The sequence below is a fragment of the Strix uralensis genome, chromosome 4 (assembly GCF_047716275.1).
Source record: "Strix uralensis isolate ZFMK-TIS-50842 chromosome 4, bStrUra1, whole genome shotgun sequence".
Taxonomy (NCBI): domain Eukaryota; kingdom Metazoa; phylum Chordata; class Aves; order Strigiformes; family Strigidae; genus Strix; species Strix uralensis.
This window is the reverse complement of record NC_133975.1, coordinates 26,171,086-26,195,261: the sequence shown is the minus strand read 5'-3', so window position 1 is coordinate 26,195,261 and position 24,176 is coordinate 26,171,086. Positions and strand designations below refer to the sequence as shown.

Sequence of the window (24,176 nt, the reverse complement as noted above, 5' to 3'; positions counted from 1 at the left end):
GTTGGGTTTGTGTGTGTGGTGGGGACTTTTTGTAGCAGGGGAGGGGGCTACAGCAGTGGTCCCCTGTGAGAAGCTTCTCAAAGCTCCCTCAGCTCCAAGTTGGACCTGCCTCCGGCCAAGCCAATTAGCGATGGTGGCTGTGCCTCTGATAGCATCTTTAAGAAGGGGAACATGGGAGGAGGAGTTGCAAGGGAGACATGTATGTAAACACCAGAGTCAGTGGAAGAAAGGAGGAGGAAGGCGGGGGGGGTGTCCCAGAGCAGAGACTCCCCCCTGCAGCCTGTGGTGAGAGGGCAGGCTGTGCCCCTGCAGCCCATGGAGGTCACCAGTGGAGCAGACGCAGTCACCCTGCAGCCCATGGAGGACCCCACGCCGGAGCGGGTGGCTGTGCCTGAAGGAGACTGGGACTCTGTGGTAAGCCCCTGCTGTTGTAGTTCAGCACTGGAAGGACTGCAACATGTGGGAAGGGCCCACACCAGAGCAGCTCAGGAAGAGCTGCAGCCTGTGGGAAGGACTCACGTTGGAGAAAGTTCATGGAGAACTGTCTCCCATGAGAGGGACCCCGCGCTGCAGCAGGGAAGGGGTGTGAGGAGTCCTCCCTGGGGAGCAAGGAGTGTTAGAAACAACATGTGAGGGACTAACTGCATCCCCCATTCCCTGCCCCCCTGTGCTGCTGTGGGGGAGAAGGGAGAGAAATCAGGAGCAAAGCTGAGTCTGGGAAGAAGGGAAGGGTGAGGGGAAGGTGTTTTTAAGATGTGGTAATTTAGAAATACTCTAAATCTCACCATCCTACTCTGTTAAGTGGCGATGTTGTTAATGTTTGAATTAAATTGATGTTCTTTTTCTTCCCCTAATGAGTCTGTCTTTTGCCTGTGACTGTAATGGGTGAGTCATCCCTCCATGTCCTTATCTTGATTCCTGAGCCTTTTGCTTTATTTTCTCCTTCCCATTCCTGAGGGGTAAGGGGTGAGTGAGCAGCTGCGTGGTGCTCAGTTGTCCTCTGTGCCCAAACCAAGTACTAAAAGTGCTAACTTTAAAACAACAAACAAAAGAAAACTCTTTCTCTGCCATAACTTTTCCAACTTTCCAGATTCCTTCTAACTACCATTAAACAGTATGGAAGTGTCTACAAAAAAATGAAAATCCAATTAGCTCTGACAGAACTAGTTAACAATTAGTCAAAAAGCATATTTTTAATGTTTTAACGCATGTGCAGGTCACCTTTGTGCCCTTTCTGTCATTTTCTTCCTTTCCCAAATTACTTTCCACTCAAGTAAATAAAGATTTGTTTTCACTACCTTCAACATTTCACTATTCAGGAATCAGATATTCCCTTGATAATTTCAAATCAGTCATAACTCTAGCTTCCAGAATGTTTACAGTATCAAAGATACATAGAGTTTTTTAACCTAATAAACAGTGTAGATTTAAGACGTTTCATGTTCTATACTGCAGAATCTTTGAATTCTAGAATTAACATCTTGTAAAAACATCTATCAAACATTTCTTTTTTGAAAGAATCAAAACAGCTCATTAACTAATCATTACATAAGCCAATACCTTTTGTTGCATCCATTCCTCCAACTGCAAACAACACGCCCACTGTAGATTTTCTAGGTTTGGTGCGAGGACTTTGCAACATAGGTCGTCTTTCTGGCAACAGATGGTACTTCATTGCTTCCATAATGAGTTTTTGACATTCAATGTCATCCCTAAAGAGTGCATTATTTTCCATATCTGCCAGAAACTGTGAAAAAGAAAGAAAAATCAAGCTGTATTGCTATAAACCACATAAAGAATAAAAACAAGATTACAAGAAAATATTTTCATAGAATCATAGAATGGTTGGGGTTGGAAGGGACCTTAAATAACATCTAGTTCCAACCCCCCTGCCATGGGCAGGGACACCTTCCACTAGACCAGGTTGCTCAAAGCCCCATCCAACCTGGCCGTGAACACTTCCAGGGAGGGGGCAGCCACCACTTCTCAGGGCAACCTGTTCCAGTGACTCACCACCCTCATAGTGAAGAATTTCTTCCTCACATATCTAAATTGATCCTCTTCCAGTTTAAAGCCATTACCCCTTGTCCTATCACTACACTCCCTGATAAAAAGTCCCTCCCCATCTTTCCTGTAGGCCCCCTTTAGGTACTGGAAGGCTGGTATAAGGTCTCCCCAGAGCCTTCTCTTCTCCAGGCTGAACAACCCCAACTCTTTCAGCCTGTCTTCATAGGAGAGGTTTTCCAGCCCCCTGATCATCTTCGTGGCCTCCTCTGGACTCACTCGAGCAGGTCCATGTCCTTCTTATGTTGGGGGCCCAGAGCTGGACACAGTACTGCAGGTGGGCTCTCACGAGAGCAGAGGGGCAGAATCACCTCCTTGACCTGCTGGTCACACTTCTCTTGATGCAGGCCAGGATGCAGTTGGATTTCTGGGCTGTGAGCACACACTGGTGGCTCATTGTCAGTTCTCCATCCACTAATAGCCCCAAGTCCTTCTCCGCAGGGCTGCTCTCAATCTACTCATCGCCCAGCCTGTATTTGTGCATGGGATTGTCATGACCCATGTGCAGGACTTTGCACTTGGCCTTGTTGAACTTCACGAGGTTTGCACAGGCCCACCTCTCAAGCCTGTCCAGGTCCCTCTGGATGACATCCCTTCCCTCCAGCGTGTCGACCGCACCACACAGCTTGGTGTCATCGGCAAACCTGCTGAGGGTGCACTCAATCCCACTGTCCATGTCACCAACAAAGATGTTAAACAGTGCCAGTCACAATACTGACCCCTGAGGGACACCACTTGTCACTGCTCTCCACTTGGACATCGAGCCATTGACTGCAACGCTCTGAGTGCAACCATCAAGCCAATTCCTTATCCACTGAGTGGTCCACCCGTCAAATCCACGTCTCTCCAATTTAGAGACAAGGATGTCGTGTGGGACAGTGTCAAATGCTTTGCACATGTCCAGGTAGTTAACATCAGTTGCTCTTCCCTTATCTATCATCACTGTAACACCATTGTTGAAGGCCGTGAAATTCATCAGGCATGATTTGCCCTTAGTGAAGCCATGCTGGCTGTCACCAATCACTTCCTTATTTTTCCATGTGCCCTAGCATGGTTTCCAGGAGGATCTGTTTCATGATCTTGCTCCATGATCATGATTTTACCCAAAGACTTCCACTGCCTGATTAGAATTATGCATTTTCAAAATGGTCATATAGAAAAAGACTAGGATAGAGAAAAACACGTAAAAACCAAAACATTTCAAGCTAAGCCATTAAGTACCAAAAAAAAAAAAAGGAAGGCCATCTGATCTTAATGGATGATTTAAGCTTAATGGTCCAAAGAAAGAAAACATAATCTCCTCAAGTTCCAGTGCCAGTAGCCAGTACAGGTATGTTCAAGGAAATGGAATCAAGCTCCAAGTATGTAAGTCAGTTTAACCTCATGCTCTTGCTCCCAAATCCACTCAATCCAGAGGTATGTAAAAGCCACTTCAGGCACAGGCTGAATATTTTAATATATGTTCTATTCCTCACTCTGACAGTGACCTGGATCACGGTATGTCAATTAATACAGGCCTTTGTTAAAAATTTTAAGATCAAGAATGCAAGCAAATTTGACAAGTGTTAAATTTTAAATCTGACTTAAATAAAGACTACTAATAAAAGTTATTAAGTTTAAAGATTCTGGAGTCTTTCATACTCCATGTTCGTCAGACTACAGGAAAAATATATTAGCAGGTTGAGTGTCCCAACTGTAATTATTAGAAGTCTAGACAACAGGCATTTTTCTGAGCTGCAAGACATGGCCTGAGTAACAGAGAAAAAAGCAAGTGAAGTGCCCCACTGGGACTTGGGCAGTTGTCAGAACAATAAGGAAAAGGCAAATCCCTCTAAACTGCCAAAATCCAAACACTTTGTGAATATTTGAAATATGAGTCCACAAACCAGAATGAGATGCCATTGTTGAGTGTTGACAGCCAACTGATAACAGGTATAAAATCGCTGTGAAATTAGCAATTAGGAGTACTAAAGGGACTTGTTATGAAATAGCTGTCCATAATATGGTGTGCATATACCTGGATCAAAGCTGCCTTAGAACTGCAAAGTGGCAAACATGACATTCATGGTTCCAGAAGAGATACAGGTAAGTACAGACTGCTAAGCCTGAACATCTCTGTATCAGGCAAGTCAACAGAAACTATGACAGAAAACATAATTAACATACACAGAGAATAAAAAAAAACCCTTCAAAGCCCTTTACCATCAACTTTTCAGAAGACTAAGCTTGAGTTTTTCAGTATTTCTCTAACTGGCTAATGTTCCGATTCTATTTAAAATAGCAACTCAAAACATTCTTACATGAATTAGCAGGAGGGAACTTAATTTTAATTCTTTACTTTCAGTACTTCCCATTGTTTCTTCTCTTGACCCAAAGCCCCACTTACCACTTGTATCACTTCACACGGACACTCTGTGACTATAAAATAGCAAACTAAAAGCTGTCTTTAAACTGTCAGCATGCAATGCTATAAAATTGCACGTTTTTTTTTTTTAATAAATCAGTTACTACTGTCCTAAATTGGACACTCTCATAGTTGCATGCATGAAAATTAAGGCTTGTACACAACATGACCAATTCTTACCTCCAATACAGTTTTCTGATATACAAACAGCATTTAATATTTAAAGCAACACCATGTGTGCATATATAAGTTTTGCAGCAAGATGCAACCTACATTTTCTCGAGTTTCTAACCCACTCAACCTATAAAGAAGTTTTTGCATAGCACAGAGTTTCAATCTCTGAAAGCAACTTCATCTCAGTTAAAAAGAAATGCAATCTAAGATTGTTTTAGTACCCAAAAACCTGCAGGCTCTTGAAAGTAAGCCTACTGCATTGCAGTTTTCTGTGAATATTCTTCACTCAAAGAACTTGGAATGGCCTTACTTAAATGAAAGCCGATTTTTTCCAAGTTTTATTATTTACATAGCTCCTTGTACTAAAAGCATTTATAACTGAGCAGTTACAAATGATGTGTTAGCATGAAATTACAGTCTTTGGAAACCTGATGAAGAGACAGGTAGTGCAGATACTTACGTACTAAGAATTTCTGTCTAAAAGGAAGCAGAACCATCTTGTAACTCAGAAGTTGCTTAATCATCTTTTTCACTGATTTATCAGAGATGGAATACTTGCCACCTTACAGCTTAAGCAGCTGACAAATATTCATCTTTAGCCTTTGTAAGAGCAAAAAGAGACTTACAAATATTTAGGACACTGCTTGCATTAACCAAAGAGATGCCAGAATGCCATGTACAAAGGAAGAGATGCATAAAAACACAACCAATAAAACTGACAACTCATGACAATTTTTTGTTTCCAGTACTACAGTTTTACAGTACTTCCCAAAGTTGGGTTTTTTTTAGTGTATGAATCTAATATTCTTTGCATCTCTGCTTGCAGTGTTATTGATTTCAGCAAGTTGTTCAATTTTTTTAATTTCATTTCTTTCAAATAGCTTTAACCCTTCAACTGTAAAATTGGAAACCTTTTCATTATGTTATGTTTGCTGTCAGATTGCCTTAAGTCCTGTGATCATGAAGCAAAACATGATTCTGAAAACATTAAGACTGTTTTGGGTACTTCAAACTAATTTAATCAATGCACTAATTGCTGCAATATTAAAACCACAGCTTTAACACTTTAATTTGTTAAAGTAACAAAAAGGCAATGGAAAAATATTGTATTAGAAATATAAGTATATATTTGGAGAAGACATGAAAAATTAAAGATAAAATAGTAAGTGAAATATGATTGCTTTTGTGTTTCATTCTGCAATTTTCCTAGTTGGTTACTGAGTGGACATAATTTGATTTTCAGTACATATTTCTTGGATAAATTCTGTACTTTCAGTTTCTAAAGATGTTTCAATTACAGTCAATTAAGTAAAAGGAATACAGCAGTGCTTACTTAGTTATCAATTAATTAAATGCTCAACAAAAGAATGATTTCCTCCAGGTCAACTGGCTTACACTGTATAAAGTTTCTAGAAAAAGTGAATTACAAAGTCAAGGCCACAACTGAGAAAATCCTGCCATAGCATATATAATAATCAGTATGGAAATATTAATACTAAAATGCTTGCTAGTAAATCTTACTATCCAGCAAGAGGATACCAGGTAATACACAGAATGCCGTGTATGTGATTTATTGCTATGAATGAATCAAATTCAGTTTCTGTTGTGTTAATGAATTCTACTTATTATGCAGGTTGTATTTCTAGCACAAGAGAAGAAAAAAAAAATCAAACCTAGTTTACATGCATGTTATCAGATAACAAATACAATGCTACACATGACACTAACAAGAGTAGTCATTCTTACAGGACTAGGAAAACTGTAATTCACAACTATTTAAACTCAGCTCAAGTCTTCCTCAGCATTGTCTGTAATGTCCAAGAAGGAGAAAAAGTATTGATTGGGAAGAACAAAAAGTACCCAAAAATGGTTTATCAAAAGTTAAGAGTAGAAAAATCACTCCAAATAATTTATTCAAATTGTATTTCCTAAATCTCAAGGATAGCTATAATTACATGAAGGAAATGTAATGATCCAAATAAACTCTGCAAGTTCCGTAACGAAGAAATTTAAGAAGGACACACCTTCTAGTGACAAACATATCCTTGATAAGCATTTTTCTAGGCAACAGAAGTGATTTTTTCCTAGCAGCTCCACCCCTTCTTGTGCCCCAACTGATCTCAGGTTAGGAACAGAATATGCTGCACTTTACAAACAAACACAAACTATCATGCCTATACAACATGCTAAGTCCTTATATGCAGCTCTAAGAATCCAAATCATTAAGAGTCCTGAAGCTTTTATGATTTGTCACTATCAATATATCGATGCTGTAGACATTATGCCCATTGTAACCATGGTATAAATTAGAGAGGAACTGAACAATTTACTTGTGGAGCAAGCAGAGGCAGTCTAATGTAAGCCAGGAGTTTACTGAGATCTTTCCTTCTCTGTTCCAAATCATGTCGAACCCATGTAAGTAGTGCATTCAGTATAGTTTCTTCATTAGGAATATTCATGTCATCACTTGCTAAAAGCTTTGCAATTTCAGTGGCTGGCAATAATAGAAATTCCTGGTTTCTAATTACTTCCATGAAGTTTTCCTGAAAAAGAAAAGGTTTTTTTTTTTAAACACAGGTGACATTTTATGGAACTCCTACTGTATCTTCCCCTATTTTCCCTCCCTTCACACCATCTCTCAGTTGTGCCAGTAAATACCACTGGAGAATTGACCTAGGATTAAAAAAAAAGTAAAATAAAAAGGTACTGAGTTATTTTGACCCCTGATCATTTCCCCAATTCTATCATTCAGTCCCACAAACAGATGTGCTGAAACAACTGAGGGGAAAGCATATAGACAGAAATGAGCAATGGGTTGTGGGGGTTACTATCTTGGCACTGTAAATTGAAGAAATACTTTCTGAAGTATAGTTTAAAAAAAAAAGGTGCAATTTGTTCCTGTTGACAATGTGTAATACAATGCAAGATGTATTTATAATTTATAGCTGTCAAGCAAAGAGCAGAACATGCTACAACTACTGGGCACATTTAACTGTTTTCATTACTGCTAGATTATACTATGGCATTAAATTTTCAGAGGAAATAAACAACACTAACAATTTTATTATTGATTTTAAATGGGTTATTTTAAGTTTATTATTTTGTAGGTTTTATACAGCTGATCTGATTGACTGGGGAGCAAAACATACAAAGAATCCACAATATTATACACACCTTGCTTTATTAACAATATTTACTTTGATAGGATTCAATTTTCTAACTTTCATCCTGTCATTTCCAGCAACAAATCCTTATTTCAAAATAGGAAAGTCACAATATGTAACATTTCCAACACTGATATCCTATTACTTCATAATACTAGGACTTGCAGAATATTCTGTAAGGATTCTCATGAATTTAGGCAGAAATAGCAGAAAAGTATGTAGAAACACAACCAGCACTGAACTACAGTGAGAAACCTGAATGTAACAGAAAAAGCTAAGATCATGTCTATCCTTTTTCCCCATACACCTTTACAAGGAAGCAAAGTAAAATGAAAGCAGTCTATGAATCACAACACGTTCTTATATTTTGTTAGCTCAAAACCCAGTTAACCTCATACTCCAAACTAAGAGTAACTTCAAGACAATGAAACAGTATTACAATCAATTTCGTAAACACACTATTGATCACTAGATAGGTAGCCAACAGGATGCTGGTTTTGCTCTGCCATCACACGTACCTCCAAAACACCTGGAGGATAAAGTGCATTAGATCCATAGACAGGGAAGTCTAACTGGGCCTAATATCAAAATTAGCCTTACTTAGTATCTTGTTTAACGATTTAAAAAGAAAGAACTGCACACTAGTGAAAAAACTCTGGATTAGAAACACATACATGTTGGGGAGAAAAAATAGGATTTTTAGGTCAACAAACCAAGGAGAAACTTGGGAGCAGAAGCAGGACCTGCACTGCAAAACAGGTATTTAGCATATAAAAGGGCAACATACAGTACAGTTAGGCATTGCATATGCAAAGGACATGATGATAACAAAGTGAAAAAGGTAACATTTCTTCCTTTTTATTGCTTAGTCTAATAATTTCAAAGTTATACCTCAGTACTCCAAAAAATATTAACTAATTCAAGAATGCTGAGCAAAGAGGAAAAAACTAATAAGGAGTAAACCACTCCACCTTACATGAAAGCCACATATACATAAAATTGCTACAAGATGTCTAAGGGGAAAGATCAAAGTGACTCCACAGGTAACTTTGGAGTTAAAATTAGGAAAAGAATTGGAAGTGTTATCTGTGCACACAACTGTATTCCTGGATAGAATTTGGAAATGAAAATTTTACATTTAATATCTGAAAAGCTTTCCTACTAGAGAGATCCAATCTGCTACACAAAAGTAGTACTTCCAAGTGAAAACTGTAGTAGATTAGAAGGGAGATAGAACTGTCTTTTCCTCTTTAATTCGCTTAACACACTGTATTACAAAATGAAAGTTAAGAAAATGAGCAAACACAGGAATTAAAAACAGTGAAAGGAGTGTACCAATATTCAGCAGCACTACACATGCACTGACTGTTGCTTAATTTACTCTGATATCCAATGCTTAGGAGTAAAACTGAATCTGAAAAACTACCCAAATTATTTCCAGAGTTTCAACATGCAGTTCACAGAAATTCAGATTCTGTTGAGTTCATTTTTTCCACTGCTGTTTTTCTGTTGATTCTCTGTCCTAGAGAGTATGCAAGATGGAGCTGTGCTTTTAGTTTTTCTGAATAAACAGGCAGCGAGCACTGACAAAGAGAAAAAGTCAACACTTTAACACTTACTACCTTAAACTTTCCATATTGTCTATCCGGATCACAGGAAGAGGAAGGGGAAAGCACCTGCATGGAAAGTTTCCTTTGTCTCTGAAGGCAACGACAAGCTGATCTTGCGTAAGTCAGTCAGGGATCCTCTTTGGAAAGCTTTTTTCCAACTGGATGTCATCACTTCAACAGCTGTTGTGTGTAAAAAGCCTGATTTTTCCTTCTTGTTGCTTGCAGACAATTGCTTTCTGATGGGAACAAGTTCAGCTTCCTCTTGCTCCCATTCTATTTTTAAAGCAGAGACTCCTTTTGAGCACAGTATCAAAGCATTCCACTGGGAATACAGCCACTTTTTGGCCTATGTCTGGGTTTTTTTATAATCAGAATCTGACAATTCCTCTTCCTCTACAGACAGAGATTCTGAAGACAAAAAGGAGGAGCCAGTGTATCTCCTAGCATTCTTAACCTCCTCATTAGCCTTTTCTTTCCTTCTTCTTATGGGAACTCTCTGTGGAAGAACAGGATATTTCAGAGAACAAATGGTCTGCAGTTTCAGTCCCTTGCTTTCTGGTCCTGAAAGTAAAATAAAAGTTTCCCACCCCCAAAATTAGCTCCTCAAAGAGCTTGGAAACTTTATCAAATGAGGTGCATGAGGTTTATGTATTAGCTAAATCAGGGACGTGCAGTACCCGTGCTCAATGCTGTGCATTGCTCATTCACATCATAACATTATATTCACCCTTCAGCAACTGCAGAGTGAATAATACTGATATTCTTAACCACAGGTCTGCCTTGGACTTGATACAGAGCAAAAAATATTAGGAGCACATAAAAGATAAGACCTCGTGATGTTTATTTCTAAGTGGTACTTAATCCCCACAGTGGGATCCAGTGAGATGATTAGTCTCCCCTACACTGTGTCAGAGAGATGAGAGCCTCGGGAGCATCAGAACACCTGCAGGCTGAGAAAGATGGTACAGTGCCATGGCCCAACAAGCAGCAATAACCAGAGGGCTCTGTTTAAACTCTGAAGCTGGGCAACTGAAAAGTGAGATGTGCTTGACTCACAGGATCTGAATGAGAACAAACAGGGAATGTAATTTTGTCTACTGGCTGCTTCAGTCTGCTGGTCAGCTGAGGTAAGAATTCACTAAGAACTGAGCTATCTGAACTTCTGGTAAACTATTAATAGTCAGATAGACGTCAGATAGCAGCTACCTTACTTGTAGTCAGCTTTAACTGCTGCGTTAAGCAATAAATCAACCTAATGCTTTCCGTGTACCCAGGGTTTGTTTAGAGTACAACTATTGTAGCTTGACTCCTTTCTGCATAGTTTCTGGATTCCAAAACAGGCTGGGCAGCATGCAGAAACCCATTTAGCCTTGCCAAGGCAGTACTGATCTGTTGCGCTAGGCAGAACTTAGGAAACTTGAAAGACAGAAATATCTTGGGTTTTCGCAGGTGAAAGGAAGTAAATGAGTATTTCCAAGTCAGATTATTATTGAGCAGGATATTTTGGATTGAAATATCAGATGCAAGAATATAAAATCCTTGTGTTAGTCACTAACACAATCTTTGGGTCTGGCTGTTTGTGGACAAAACAGCACTGAAATTTCTCTCCTTTTGATGCTCCCCCCTATCGAAACTGTCCTGGCTGTTGCAAGAAAAAAGACAAATTAGGCCTCTTTGATTCCTCCTCCCAGATCATAAACTCCATGTTGCAGTGATTTTTTTGTTATCCAACTCCTGCCTTACAGGAGAAAGCAAGTGTCCTATGTCTATCCTTCTGAAAAATCCCTAGCTTCTATGCTTGGCCTCAATCTGTTACTCTATCCTCTCTAAGTTTTTCTTCTTATAAACAGCCATTGGCTGTGCTCAGAAATCATGCAAACTCCAAATTAACTTGATCTGAATCTTGTAACATTATCATTGCTCACATAGTTCTGAAGACTTCTGATGAAAACCAAAATGTCTTTTCACTCTGCTTTAAGCATGGGAAGTTAAGCAACAAAGATTACAAAGCTATCTACACAGGGATTGACTCAGACACTATCACGTATAAAGTTTAGAATGTCTGCTTTTTCTTTTTTGGTTGTAATTAAAATCTGGCTACTGAAGAAGCTACTGACACTTACCTAAGAACACCTCACTACTCAGCACAGGTATTTCACATTCTGGAAATAACACAGGCTAGCTTTTCCTCATCTGTAAGTACTATCTGCCCTTTGGTTTGCTGTTTCGCAGAAGAGAGCTATCGGTTTTCATTCATGGTACTTATCAACTGCTTCAAACAAACAAGATGACAAAAGGGGTGTTTCTTTTGACTTTGTGAAGACAGTAAGAAAAATGGACAGAAGGCATTTTGTGCAAAAAGGCTTTATGAATTACAGTGAATAGATACACTACTGGCTAGCCTAATAGAACTCCTAAATCTATAATTGTATGACCCCAATACTACATAAACTACAACAGGATAATCTTTGCACAAAAGATACCTTCACCCAGATACACCTCATGATTCTGTCTATTTTAAAACCCTGATGCATAAAAGTCAGAATTGCTTTTTATACAGCATTAAATCCATTACTGATCACTTCAGTTTATTTCATGTTTCACTTAATGCATCCTGAGGCTTTTTCAAACTTTAGTTTGCAATGTCAAAAATTGACCTGTTTTGATAACCTTAGAAATTACTCTCCTCTGAAAAAACAACTTATCAACTGTCAACACAGTAAGCAATAAAGTAATGCAGCACTTAAATCCTTTTAGCATGACATACATCTACATCTTTAATATGAAGTGCAGCATTCAAATCCTTCTTTTTAATCACACTGTATTATGCAATTAAAGTCACGGCCTAAAATCATGCTAGGGCCTTCCAATGACACTATTGAACATTACTCAGACAGAGCAGGTCTGTTAACAGAGGTAGACCTACCGGGGTAACTCACTGATTGCTCCTTCAGTTTAACCAAATGCTTGTTTAATCTGAATTTCTTGTCTTCATGTAAAGAACTATTTTAATGAAGCAGGTAAGATGATTATCAAATTATAGCATGTGTCATAAAACCCTTTAAAACTGAGAAGTTGTTTTAATTGCAGGAAAACAGTTACATGGCAATTTTTTTTTTTTCTGTGAAAAGAAAAGAAAAACTCATAGAAAATAACATATAAAAATTAAAATTTAAGTATTTTAGATTATTCATTACCTTCTACTTCAAGTGCTTTAAAAGAACCAAAATTATACAGAAAAACCAGAATTATATACTATACTCAGTGTAATTCCCCATTGTTCTATGCTGCCCACTGCAGCATAAAATTAATTCATTGTTTTAACAAACAGAATTTCCAGGTACTACAGGTGCACTTAACCCTTATGGTCTAATACTTCTTAATGGAAAGAGCATCAAGTGGCTAGCACTTACGACTGTTGAACATTTTCTTTTTTTCAAACAGCTTTCAAACAGCTTTTAAACAAATTAAATTACTTGGGGATTTATTTTAATTGAAGATTCAATTGGACTATACATTTCTATGCAGTTTCCATAGCAACATTCATTTCAAACTAAAGAAGCTGCTTCTCTATTACTCATTATTACTAAAATTCAATTTCATGTCTCTGTTGGAACTAAACAACACTAAAAGAGGCCTTGGGAAGAAACCATCTAGCACAACTAATTAGTTTTGAAAATGGCTTTTTAAAATCCACCTAATTTAAATTTCATCCACATCGAAGCCTTAAAAGCAACAATTGCCACTGAGGTAAACAATGGCCAAAAGGCATACAACTATTTTCCTGTGGTCTGAACAAAAGATAGGTGCTATAAAAGAACGGCTTTTAGAAAGTTCACAGCCCCTTTCTGCCACAAGTCATGAATTGCCAGTCAAAACAGTAAGACTATAATCCCTAGAATTCATCTTTAAAGATGCCTTAGTCTAACATTTTTTACCGTTCTGATCTTGGCAGTCCACTTATAAGGGACATGACAATAGCACAGACTAAAATACATGCTTATTCTGAAAAAGAACAAATGCATCAGAGGAGGGAGGTTCTCTTTTTGCATACTTTTTGTATTGCTGTCTCACTCAACATTAATTCTAATATTCCTCAAAGGCATAAGCTACGTTTATCTTTACTGTTTCTTCTGTCTACTTCATTGCAGTCTCCTTATTTTTGTTTGAGCAATAATGAAGATCAATAGAAACATGTAAGTTACAATTATTTAATGACCTGTTTTGGTAAATTTCAGCATGTACATGACTTCAAACAGATCAGAGATCCACTCACTGAGGAAGAACATTGTATCATATAAAAAAAAAAAAGAGCTATTTTAAACTGTTATACATAGTAAATGAAGTTATTTCAAACCAAGAAGAAATAATTAAAACAAAAGTTTTTAAACCAGGAAAAGTTAAGGTGGCGAGAGGAAAAGCCATGGATTTCTAACACTAATTACAAGATAGATATTACACCTCTTGGATCTAAGCCAATAGCTTAACAGCAATGCAATGCATGCCACAGAAGCAAATGAAGTACTATCTTCATTCCCACATCTCTTATGCAGTATCTACATGCCTTCATTCAGGTCCCAAGAGCTTATACAGATAAAATTTCATCAAGAAGAGAAAAATGCCTCACAAAACTGCAAAGAACAGATGAACTGACTTGCCTCAGAGATAATTCTCCTGCCTTCTTCTGCTGATAACATTACTAAAATCCACTTGTGAGAAGAAAAAGAATAACATTTTACATTAAAATAAGACTATTAAGATGAAGTTTAATTAAGTTGGCAGGTCAGTCTTTCTATAAATTAACTCTGAAAATATCATTGGCAAATTTGTATTTAGTCACATATTGCCTAACCTAAGATTAAACTGTGTGATGCCATCCTGACATCCCCTTACTAAGAAATTAAGGATAATGCAGAATCTACATTGATGAATGCCCACATTCATACCCCAAGTATAACTTAGAACCGGATTATTCCAGCTCATAACAAAACAAGAATTCTATAGTTTCACTTAGTAATGTGTTATTTTGGACTAGATGATGTCAGCTTGCCCACTGTTAAGTTTGTAGTTTTTGACTGACAGAAATAAGAACAAGCTTTTGAATTATTTTATTAAAAGCATATCACACAATCCCATTACTGTTACAGGGAACCACTAATGCTTGCTTATTTTCTTCCAACTCTAAACCAGCAACTTTATAGTTATTTTGTAATTTCTCATCACGGGAACGTATGTGTATTCTTGCTTGGAAAATGATCAAGGCTTTCTGAGGGAAAAACATTCGTATTTTATTCAGGAAAACATTCTGTATTTTCCTTACTAAATAAAGTGGATGATACTTAAAATAACAACATACCATAGTATAATTGTGAGCCACCTTGTGCAAGTCAGTGCAACCCTGCGCATCAGCGAAAGATCGGATTCCAAGGCAATTGGACGGGTGAAGCTGCTTCATTAGAAATTTACAGCATGCTTCTACAACCTGAGAGAGCTGAAGAAGGCAAGCTGTAGACAACAGGCACTCAATGTTATCTTCTTTTAATTCAAGGCGACCTAGTAACATTAAAAAGGAGACCACATTAGTTTGCTCTTATCATTTGTTAAATTCCCTAAAACTAAGAGGCAACAGAATTATTTACAGATTATATGACAGAATATAAGGCTTTGCAAACATCACCCTCAGCAATAGATAACCAGCTCTTCAAAATTAGTACCTATAATGATATAAGGAAAGGGAATCCTAGTAAAATTCCTTTTTTTGTCAGTCATGATACATTTAAAATATTCACATAATTTGTTAACTAACTGAATATAGTATTATCAGAGAAACTATATCCTACCAGGTCGCCTCAGGTAATGGCAATGATGATTTCTTTTTATTCATTTATAAGGAATTAAATAATGTGAATAGTAATTTCTAAAGAGCATTTGAAAACCAGTAATGGAATAGAATGCTCACAGGAGTACAATTCCTTACATGAAATTCCCATTTTCATTCTAATTACCTGTATATGCATATTGAACCAGAGCCCACAATGCATTTGGCTCCACACCTTCCATCTTGATTTCTTCCTGTCTTGCTTCCCTTACGTCATTAGTGAACATTGCCGCAAAGTAGTCCGAAACAGAGGAGAGAACCAACCTGAGAATATCACGGAGGAGAAAAGGAGACACACAAAAAGGAAAAGTAAAAAAAACTTAGTCAACATGATGTTTTTTAATTTATGATTCATTACATTGCCCTTTGTAGAAACACTGTATTGAGAAAAACATTTTAAAAATTGACAAACTGCTCCATGCTCTAGTTCCCTTCTATGAATAATGAAATACTGTTACTAAATCTACATTTGCTGCTGAAGTAAATGAATTACCCTTTCAAAGCTCAATGACTTTTAATAGCCAACACAGAAACAACCTACAAAAACCACATAAATTGGAAATAAATATACATTATGGAAATTAAAAAAAATTGAATTGACTTCCATTTATATTATGTCAGTTACTTTTTTAAATGTGAAAGAATGACTTACTAGCCCTTTTCAAGTGCTTTAAAATGCTTTTATTCTTGGTGCACACATATGCATTCATTTACTAATACTGACAACAGAACTAGGCACAGTAAACATGGACATGGTACATAGTAATCTCTTTTTGTGGGTATGTAATTAGTCTTTTGGTAACAATTCTGAGTATTTTAAGATACTAAGTAAACATGTGCACAACAGACATTTCTTTGGATTACTGAGAGTAAAACACCGAGTGCATATAACAATGCCACTCCACAAAATGTGCAATTTTGATGTCTCAGTATTTGTTCACAGGACTAGGGTGAAAGAGAAAGGAAATCATGCGGAACAGGAATATTCAACCCATAGTTCTGTTGTATGAATCCTACAATAACCATGAGGTCTGTTGGTTTCTTCCTTAAGAGACCTCCAGGAACAGCCTCGTGGTTTTGATCAATTTTTGTGCTGCAGTAGTTCACTGTTGCCTTGCTCACGGGGAGTTCCAATATAAATACACTTACACATGTACTGAGCTATACAAACAGCAAGCCCAAGAATCAAACCCACTGGAAATACAATAAACAGTCCATCTGCATACATTCAGTGAATCTAATACTTCATGAAATGTCAGTTTATTCTGTGCTGAATCATGATATTGGCTTGTTAAGATGACAGAGGTCAGGAACCACAAAATGGAGTAAAATTGACTGAAAAGGTGAGCACCAGTGCTTAGGAGTAAGTCTAAACATGTATTAATGGGGAGAATTTGCAGGTATATACACAAAGTCATGAACTACAAAGAACTGTCTCTTAGTTAATTAACTGTGAAGTAATAAATTGTTGACTAATTTCAACTACTTTTTTCTTGCTGATTTTCTGACCATTGACCATTTGGTCAGGCCTACAGTAGGGTAATCCTTTTCTTCTACTTGCTAAGGCAACAGAGTTGGGTTAAGAGAGTACGGGAAAAGATTAATTTTATTTTAACGTCTTAATGATGTAATGAGAAACAAAGTTCTGTTCTTTTAAAGAACATACTGTTCTTGAAATACGAGATTTATTCTGTGGCTGACTCACAGAGAAAAAAGAGCATTCTGCCAAGGTAGCGCCCAGGCATCACTTCTAGGCATTTTAACTTCAGGTTTAATGGCACCTGCAGGTGAATGAAAATACTGCCTCAAGTTTAGTGAAATTAGTGAGTACATTCATAAAAGCATTTCTGCAACTGCTTTTGATGCTAGAATGAGATGACAAAATGTGTACAAAATAGGGGTTCTCATCAGAAGGGAAAGTGTGTAGATGGACAGATTTGAGTAACCCAAGTATCTCTGTAGGTTCAATTCAGAATTAAAAACAGTCAAAACAAACAACTCAAAATATTAATCTCTGGCAATACTGACTTAAATTTCTACACAGAACAGAGCTTGAAAAAGAAAAAGTCTCTGCAATGGAAACAGAACATAAAACCTAATCTTAACACAGTTTTGGGTTTGGTTTTGTTGTGTTTTTTTTTTCTTCCAACAGTGCAACTGGTTTAGTTAGCTGCACTATTATTTAGAAAATGGCTGGACTGTACATATCTTAGCGACAACTGTTGAAGAAATGCCAAATAATAACCTGAGGCTCCAAACACCTCCTACCAGCTTGTTGATATCAGCAAATTTCTCCCTGTAATTTTCAGTCTTGAAGTCCTCTGAGAGAAATTGTTAGAATTTACTATTTCTGCAAACTTGTGTTTGGACTCCTGAGAAGGTACACATGCTTCACAATGTTAAATGCTTTCCAGAGACTGATTTGCATATGCTGAAAGAGGATGTGCAGCCTGGGAATAGATTAATACAAGTAATATGCCAAAATATAAGTTATACTGATAACAATTTTGTAATAATTTTAGCCAAGAAGCACATTCACAACGAAAAGCCTTAGAACAGATATCCACATTTTTCTCTTAATTCAACCAATTTAGAAAAAAAGTTCTTTCAAAGAAAGAAAGGGGATTAAAAGATACAGTGACAATGCATCAAGGTGGCACTGAGCTAGCATAAAAGAAAACAAAGGCATACTTTCAGCCAACTGGCCTTTTCTTGTTCTGATTTTCCCACTAGTCCATAAAAATCAATTACTACTTTACTCATGTCATTTGACACCCACATGTTCATTGATCTTTTAATCTCATAGCTAATAACTGATTTTTCTTTCAACCTGTTTTTGGATTGTCTGAAATTAAACTGCATTTCTACATACAGATTATACAATGTGAAGCAGCTAATACCTTCATATAACTGAAGAAGCCACAGAAGACTTTCCCCATCCATATTTAACCTATTTGCTAAAACCACTCTAAAAATGGTAAGGGACAAGTATGATTTTTCAAAAGAAAATCTGTGCAATGACTATAAAAACTACACTTATATTCACAATCTCCTTGTTAAATAGAGCCATCATGGCTCTTCGTATTTAACATAAAGAGGATCTCTCGCTATGTTATTTATTAATCATTAAAATTAACATATTCATCCATATCAGGAGTTCACTGGGAACTACTGATGCTACAAAATACTGCCTTGCCTTAGTTTAGAAACTGAAGCAAGCTATGGGTTTTGCATTCTGAGTCTGTAGTCTTTTTTACCCTAAGAGTAGTATTTCTTTCATAATTGGCCCAACGAGAAATGCCTACAAAATCAGTATACACTGACATTAGAGAGGCCTCTTAACAGTACCAAAAAAAAAAAAAAAAAAAAATCAAGAAAAAGCCTTAATACAGTCGGCATTGTATTTTTCAACTGTGGATGTTGAACATATTTACCTTTACTCTCCTTCCTACTTAATTACCAGCTCAAATACTCAATTCTGCATGGATAAGATTCCAAGAATTTGGCTACTGAATTACATGCAGTAGGTTGGCTGCTCTTTTTCAGTGCACAGGAAAAATGTAGAGAAAAAGGAACACATGAATACCAGAATTTTTCATCTAGGAGACCCTAAGATGTCTGAACAATTAATCTCTCTCAAAAAACACTCAATAGCTACGGGCTAAAAATTGACAAAATCAGGGTGTTTCAGTATATCTCCCTGTTTTTACAAGAGGTTCCAATGCTACTGATATCTTGAATTTCTGTGGTTTGTACTGATCCAAAACCAGAAAGATCCACCATGACGGCTTAACTTATTTTGTAGAGTCTTCTACTGATGGTCAGTAACATATGTGTAAGCAGCGTGGGACGCCTGAATTAAATTGCACTTCTTGTTGGAATTGCCATAAGTTGCATCATCTAGACAGTTTTCTAGGTCTTCAAAGCAATTATTACGTAAAATGATGATAGCTGTCAAAGCTAGCAATTTACAGATTTACTATCTCCCAACCTGATCCACCTGACAGAATGAAGTGAAGCTTCTTAACATCTTAAAGATAGAAGGGACACTTCCTAGGCAACTCCTTGTTTGTGGCTGTGTAACAGCTGAAAGTAGTCCTAGGGAATTCACTAATATCATTCACTAAAGTTGTACAGTGATGCTGAATAGTTCATGTGCCCTAGTACGAAGCATCTCAGACTGGTGGCTTCAGCTAGTTTCTATTCTAAGCATGTCAGTAATAAAAAGAATATATGAAAGTGGTACTATCCCACACTACTAATATATCTGTATTTATTTAAATTTGTTTAAAAGCAAGCAATACCTAAAAATACATGCAGTATGTTTATGTTAAAATGATCTCCGATTATAGTTCTCTTCCATGGAAATCAAATGTTTCAAAATTTGTTTGCTGCTTCTGACACTGAAATGATGATTACAATAAACCCGTCAGCAAAATTTTTCAAAACTACCACACTGTTAGTAGCAGTAGTACCTTTTCAACATAAAGCTATCACAGAACTGCTTTTTTTATATACTTTGACTTTTTAGAAAGACACTTTGTGTTAAACTTTTATAAAAATGTAGCTCAAGCAAAAAAAAGGCTGCAGTGAAGGATTTACAAACTAAGGCAATGCAGACTGTGAAAGAAAGTATTATTAAGCTGTATGGAAAAGTACAAAGATAAATAAGCCACAAGATAAAAAAATGCCTGCAAACCAGGATTTGTGCTCTTCCAAACAAGCTTCCTAACCCCTAGAGTACATAAGCTTCCATTTGCTTTCTTTCCTTCAGTCCCATGTCTTGTATTTCCATCTTTTAGTGTCAACAGGAATAAAGAAAATGGCTCTGCAAAGATTTCTAGATTGCTGGTTAAAGGATGCAGAGCAGGCTTTAAATCCCCTCTGGCCATGAATTTACATAGAACTCCCTTTTCTTATATGAATGTTCTGATCAGCAGGTTGTTACAAAACTTTTATTACAGATATATCAATTAGCCGAATGTAATAAATAGGAACATAATAAATGACTTTGACACCTGAAATTGCAGTGGATACAGAAAAAGCACCTGATATGAAAATCTTAAATAAAATTTAATTAAAAGTCTAGCAAAATTTCTTTATGGAACTGCAGGTTAAGGAGTAGGAACATAATGCATTTTTAACTTGTGGAGAATTGTTCCCTTTCGTAGTTGCTTCTCGATCTCTTAAATAAGTTCTTAGCTGTAACTTCAGCACAGAATGAGAAGATAAAACAGTCTTAGAATGACAGAGAATTCTATATTCAGAAAAGTCATGACTACATGTGATACCCTTATCTGTAGTAGACTCATAGACTGAATTCTTTGAATAGATACAAACCAAAACCCTTCAGAATTTTACAGTAATGTATTACCTGTGCTTATTACTATTGCAGGCAGCAAACTCACTGCTCTTTTCTCTAAAAAGATACATCATATACCTCAGAACACTCAAGTATCATCAAAAGTAGAACCTGAAAATTAAGGAAAAAATACAGGAGCTATTAAAAATATCAGGTTCAAACCAGAAAATCTGAAAACTCCTCTCTATACATGAGCATAAATAATAAAAATGAAAAATGTTCTTTCTTGCCAATTCTATGTGACCACATATTAAGAAAAACCTTTGTATCTTTCATAAGAAATAAAAGGAAAAATAAGCTGTCCAGTGTTAGCGAACTTTCTATTTTCTTACACATCTTAGAATGCCCAGCCATTAAGCTAGTATCTATTTAATACATCTTTTGTTGCTCATTAAGTTTCTCATTAATCACTACTGTTCTGAAATACACTGACTGCTCCAGCCTGCAGTCAAAACTAAAGAAGTTAGAACTTGGATGCAGGCAGTAAAAAATCCTACAGAATTTTTTTTCTTATAACATAGGCTACTACCAGTATATAAAGCCAGTCGTCTTACTGAGTTTCTGTAAAATTCTGAACCAAATTTAAAATTTCCATGTTTATCCTTCCCACTGTAGAAAAGTCAATTTTCAGTGAGGTGCTTTGGATGTACTGAGATGAAGACTGTAGTTATTGCTATGTTTCTCTGTGAAAACAGAACAGTAAAAGAAAGAACTTACCGTGCAAAAGGCAAAGCTTCTTTCTAAGTTGCTCCAACATTATGAAGTGAACTAAGGACCAATCATAACCCTCCCACCTCCTGCTACAAGCACAAGGTGTGCTGCTTTGGCCTTAACTTTCATGCATATTTAAAATACAATGTACCAACTACAGCAAGATGTTTCTCCTCCTAAGAGAAGACCAGAGCAAATAACAGGTGGTAGCATATGCCTAATGCACTACAGAAATAGATATAGTAGCAGAAACTGGAGGAACAAAGTCAGTTCTCTAAATATATGAGAAACAGGTACAGACCACATTAAAGAACCTTTTAGCATGTTGTCTCTCTGTTTATCTTGTTGCAAAAAGAATCTTCCAGTTCTTACAAGATGTTCGCAGCTGTCCACTGCACTCTTCCTACACTTTTTAACTATTACATAAACCATACTTCAGAACTGTATACTGCAAAGGTGCTGCCTTGGCCACATAAATAAAATTATTTCCTTATTATAATCACCATTTTTCCTGTTTAGTGCACTCCAAAGCTCTAACTTCTAAATTACTTCAGCAGAGGGGCATGTGCATTCCCTGTTTTCTTCTGATTCACTCTCTCCACAGGGACAATGCAATTTTGCAACTCATTTGAACAAACTGAAGACCAATCTTACGCAACTCAGTAGCCACAGGGAAAGCCAAATCATCTTGCTCACCCTATTGTCTCTCCAAAAAAGATTCATCATCATCCACAGCTACGTGGCTCTAAGTGTTTACAAAGGTGTTGAGTGGAGAGCGGGACCACCCATTTTAGTAGTAACTGCTGTAAGATTTGCTTAAATCAACTTGGGAAAATCAGGGATAGTCCTGACTGCTTAAAAATGAAGTTTCATAAAATGAAGTCTCTGAGAGCAATAACAAATTATAGTACAATTGCCTCCCTGCTTGAGTCAGTTCCCATCCCTATGCTATCATTCCCTCAGTCATGTCAGCACAACAGTGTGGATATCTGAATAAAAGCAGAGATCTGGCTTTTTAAGAAAAATAAACTAGCAACCTCTTCCCATCTTTTTATTTTTATTACAGTATTAAGCTGTTGTTTCATTGTGGGGGTAGGAATGAGCAATGGAAAATAGGAATGCTTTAGACTGCTATTTCTGTTGTAGACCTAATCTTATAAAACCACAGTTTAATTATACCTAGGTTCCTATTCGAACTATTAATACTGTGCATTAAATACAGTAACGTGCTTCAGTTATTCATACTTTTGTTTCACAACCTTTGGTATTTTCCTCTTTTAAGGGGCATGCTATATGATCTGTTAATTAGACAGATGACAGATAGGGCAATGTTTGATCTAATTTAGCTGTTTAACACTTAGTGTTCAGTAGTCTACTATCAAAGGACTCTTCTTAGTATGGGAGCAAAATAATTTATGCAGACAGAAGACTGTCCTTATTGCTAATTATGACTCCAACAACTTAATTGTTACTATAAATAAAAAATTAAATCTAAGAAAATAATTCTACGTCATTCTATGGTACAGAAACTGCTACTACTTACAATATTCTAAGGGTGCACTTGGGACTTTTGGGGTTTTAATTTATTATTATGCAAATACCTTATATTCTTGAAGACAAAATTGTAGAATGTGAAAACATCACAATAATTTTTGATGCTGTATTGCATACAACAGACAGAAATTAACTTTTAGTTTCCAGATAAATGTTAAAAAAAGTAAGCATATTTGAAGTATTCTAAATTGTTTATGATGTTCTGACCTTTCTTAAACAAAACACAGGGCAGACTTTGAAGGTGCATTTGTAAATGAATATGAAGTTACTTCAAATTATAGTAAACTTACCTGTGAGCTGGAATTCTGCGATCACCAGCAACTAACACCACATCACATAGCTGTTTGTGTCTAAGATAATTCTCCATCTTTTTAAAAGTTTGTTCAGCGTGGTTGAGAGCCTGAAAAAATTCATCTGAGGCACAGGGCTCCATAGTTTGACAAGATGATAAAGTATGACTGCTGTTGGAGGTCCTGCTGAAGACAATAACAGAAATCTTAGTTCACACAATATTAAGGTGCAGCAATTCCATCTCCAGATTATAAAACAAAAATCAAGTGTGATTTTAAAATTGATTTACATGATTTGTTTTAATATATACTCCCTTGTTATTTTATTTCTCTTCAAATTCTTACCTTCTCTCTTCCTCCAAACCTAATCTAAACACTTGTGAAAAAGGTACAATCATTTAATGTTGTACTCTTCAACTAACAGACACACAAAGATCAGTCCAGTAATTGCAACTATTGTGTTGTCAGATGGTTAAGGAAGAACATACATCTACCAAGACCCTGCAAACTGAAAAAGCAATGGAAGGATGCAATAAGGAATCAAACCTCTACCTGTCGCATATTTTAAAGTCTTGCTTCTCACTTAGCCTCAGGTGGCTAGAACAAAACTCAGCATATATGAAGCTAGTAAAACAGTGGGGGCATGCAGAGGGGAAAAAAAAAAACAAACCATCACCACTCCTACTGCATGAAGCCTCATGTGTCTGAAATGAGATCTAGCAGAGTAGAAGCCAACACAGGGGAAAAGCAAGGGTGGATGGAGAGAAAAATTACTCCTGTCCATACACACAGCAGCTTGGGAGAAAAGAGGAACAGAGAAAACGTAAAAGGAATACATGGGCCTAGGACATAAAGGATATGAATCCTAATTATGTACACTGAGGGAAGCACCTTTTCTTGCTCAAAGTTCTTTAACTTACTACTACTTACTTTTCCACAATGCAGACAACTTAAAAAATACTCTA

General features: G+C 36.8%; 1 protein-coding gene across 7 annotated transcripts in view; it reads right to left on the bottom strand.

The window, feature by feature from the left end:
• Positions 1-24,176, bottom strand: part of KLHL5 (kelch like family member 5) — a 66,795-nt gene that overhangs the window by 13,105 nt on the left and 29,514 nt on the right. For 4 of the 7 annotated variants that reach the window (XM_074865996.1, XM_074865999.1, XM_074865997.1 and 1 more), the window contains 5 exons: positions 23,212-23,397; positions 15,422-15,558; positions 14,773-14,969; positions 6,973-7,185; positions 1,561-1,747 (listed from right to left, as the gene is read on the bottom strand). In XM_074865996.1, coding sequence (XP_074722097.1) covers positions 1,561-1,747; positions 6,973-7,185; positions 14,773-14,969; positions 15,422-15,558; positions 23,212-23,354 — 877 coding nt within the window. In that variant the 5' untranslated portion in view covers positions 23,355-23,397. The remainder of the gene's footprint in view (positions 1-1,560; positions 1,748-6,972; positions 7,186-14,772; positions 14,970-15,421; positions 15,559-23,211; positions 23,398-24,176) is intronic. The other 3 variants (XM_074866000.1, XM_074866001.1, XM_074866002.1) reach the window with 1 other exon arrangement.